General features: G+C 34.3%; 1 protein-coding gene across 1 annotated transcript; it reads left to right on the plus strand.

Annotated features, from left to right (window-relative positions):
- Positions 1-252: 252 nt before the first annotated feature.
- Positions 253-1,621, plus strand: LOC108354598 (tetratricopeptide repeat protein 36 homolog; the record flags this gene model as incomplete). The annotated part of the gene is made up of 2 exons (XM_017605778.1): positions 253-587; positions 1,594-1,621. Coding segments are annotated over exons 1-2 (363 nt in total), but the record flags the coding sequence as incomplete, so codon positions are not given.
- Between the last annotated feature and the right edge of the window lie 1,201 nt (positions 1,622-2,822).

A 2,822-nucleotide genomic window follows, 5' to 3' on the forward strand; every position in this document is an offset into this window, starting at 1 on the left:
TGTTTTGATATTTAAACTAATCGTGCGCTTGAACCAGTTTCTCTGCCTGATTAGCATTACAGGCTTTTCAGCTGTGTCAGAGCAAAGTAATTTGTTTATCGCATTCCGTGTGTTTCGCTGCCGCCATAGCAGCCGCTATTTAGTAGTTTACCAAAAACGCCACCGGTGATAACAACACATTTTCGCGCGAAAGTACAAATAAGCTAAACATATTTCAGTTAGAATCTACAGAAAACCCGCGTCCCATAAAAAATGCCACAAAATCTTACGCGCGATTGCCTGAGCGTCCACGACCAGCAAGTGCTTGATTCCATTTTTAATCCACTGGCTATGACATCGAGCGTGGTGCAGGCAATAGAACCAGAGGCGAATGCTGAGCTGCTGGATATCGAAGAGAACAGCGCCGAAGTGCAGCAGTCGAAGGCGCTCGAAATAAGTGCTATCAAGTTGGCAGAGGAGGGCCAGCTTTCGAAGGCATTGCAGGCATTTGAGCAGGCGCTGAATGTGGCTCCAACACGTGCCTCTATTTATAATAATCGCGCGCAGGCGCTACGACTCGCCGGTCGAGATGAGGGTGAGTGTTTAGCGTTTAGCAGTTAAAGGTCAAGATGCGCACAGTCTTCGGAGAAGCCACGTGTTACGCGAAGAAGGCTTATTTAAAAACTGTGATAAATTACCCCGGAATAGAGCTATTCTAATTCACAAATGTTCAACAATTTCAAATCTCAAAATCAAAACAGCCCAGCTTTCAACTGTCAAAATTTTAAATTGACACATAATTCGTGATCAGCATGTCTAAAGACCCATTCGGTGGAATTTTTAAAAACCTTTTCTTATTATTGGAAAAATTTGCAGTCCATTTGACAGCTGTCAACTGTCAAAGTTTTTATTTGACACATAATTCGTGATCAGCATATCTAAAAACCAAATCAGTGGTGTTTTTAAAAATATTGTTTTATTTAACAAAAAAATTTACAGTTCATTTGACAGCTGTCAACTTTCACAGCTTTAATGTGACATGAAATTCCTGACAAGCTTGCCTAAAACCTAATCAGTGGTATTTTCAAAAATATTTTCTCATTTTTAGAAAAATTGGCAGTTGATTTGACAGTAGTCAACTGTCAAACTAAAAATTGTATGGCATATTTGGATTAAGCATACCAAAATTATTACGATACTGCATTTTTATCAGGGTACGAAAATAAACTGTACAAAACAATTCCCATTTGCTCATCGATCATCATATCATTTGTGGTTTTGTACAGTTTTGTAAATAGTCAGAAACAAATTGTAAGATTCACTGTCATTTTCCCCAACGAGAAACGTTTGCTTTTCGTTTGTGACAATTGTACCATAGGGTACGTTTTATATGTATGCAAACGTTTCAATTACGTGAAAAATAATTTTTTCTGTAAATTTTCATATCCAATTCAATTAAAAAACATTTTTATTTTTTTTATTCATTGCAGCCATTCGTTTTGTATTTGTTTATTGCATATATGTACATACATAAATATATTTTCCCTGCACGATTCATTTCGTTTGTTGTTTCGTCTGTAACTACTAAACTACTGTAGTGTACTATCGCCAAAGTGAACTCAGCCGTTTTGTTTCGTATTGTACCGAACTGTTAAAGTAATAAACGAAACGAAATAGTAACGTACAATATAGTTTATTTTCGTACACTGATTTTTATTATAATCGTTAACAGCCCTTCTAATTTTTCGGGTAAAACACAGCTTCTCCAACCACTGAGCGGTCGTTTTAACAGTTCGAGGTTTGAAGGGCACTGTATTTTATCCACTTTCCAACTGTTCTGTAGCTATGCTACAAACCAGAACGAAAACAATTTTTATACACGTTAAGGCGACATCTAGCGTTGACTCACGTAAACTTTCTGTGTAGAATAAGGCTATCTGCAGACTCGTCGTTCAATCATGGTTGCGTTGTCACATCGCCCTGAAATTTTTAGATGAGTACATGCATTTCGATGGAGGTATGCACACTTGTCGTTATCGGCTAGTTACCTCAAACTCGTAGAATATTACGACATTGTCGTCAGCTAATCGTTGTGCGCACGCATTGTTTGTTTTATAGGGAAAAATTAGTGAAAAAGTTCGTATTTGCATTAAAATGACGTAAAAATACCCCCTTATTCCGTAATATCTGTGAAAATTATTAATAAGGGAATAATTGCAATAAAATCAAATAAAAACGAGAGTTTTAATTATCAAAAATTACGAAATTGTACAAAGTAAAAACTCCGTTTAGCTTCGAAGTTCAAAATAGGACCTTCGGTAAAAAATTGTATTTAATTATTGCATCTAAATAACTAAAAACCTTAAAATATAGACGTAGTTCTCCTTTTGCTCTTATTTAAATTGTGTGTAACTTTTTTTTTTGTGCAAACTAATATTACAGGTGTTATAAGGGTTCAGGTCTTCGAAAATTTAATTACGTTATATTTCAAACAATTTGAACTGACTTTGAAAAAAAACAAATTGATATCGTTGTAAAGATGATTAAACTCCCTTTCTTTCAATATGCATATTCGTATACTTCGTATATAAAAATTTTAGAAAAAACACATTTAAATGAAAAATACTTTTTATATAAAAAAAAAAATATATTTTAAACGAAATTATTACCAACCGATTTGTAAAAAATTGGGATCATTGTAAAGACGATTAAATCCCCATTCTTATGATATGCATATTTGCATACACACATTTAAAGGAAAAAATATGTTTTTTTAAACAAAAAAATTACTAACCGATTTTTAAAAGGTTCTTATCGTTTTAAAGGCGATTAAATCCCCTTCC

This window comes from Rhagoletis zephyria, unplaced genomic scaffold (genome assembly GCF_001687245.7).
Source record: "Rhagoletis zephyria isolate East Lansing unplaced genomic scaffold, Rhagoletis_zephyria_1.1 Rzeph_scaffold_37441, whole genome shotgun sequence".
NCBI lineage: Eukaryota > Metazoa > Arthropoda > Insecta > Diptera > Tephritidae > Rhagoletis > Rhagoletis zephyria.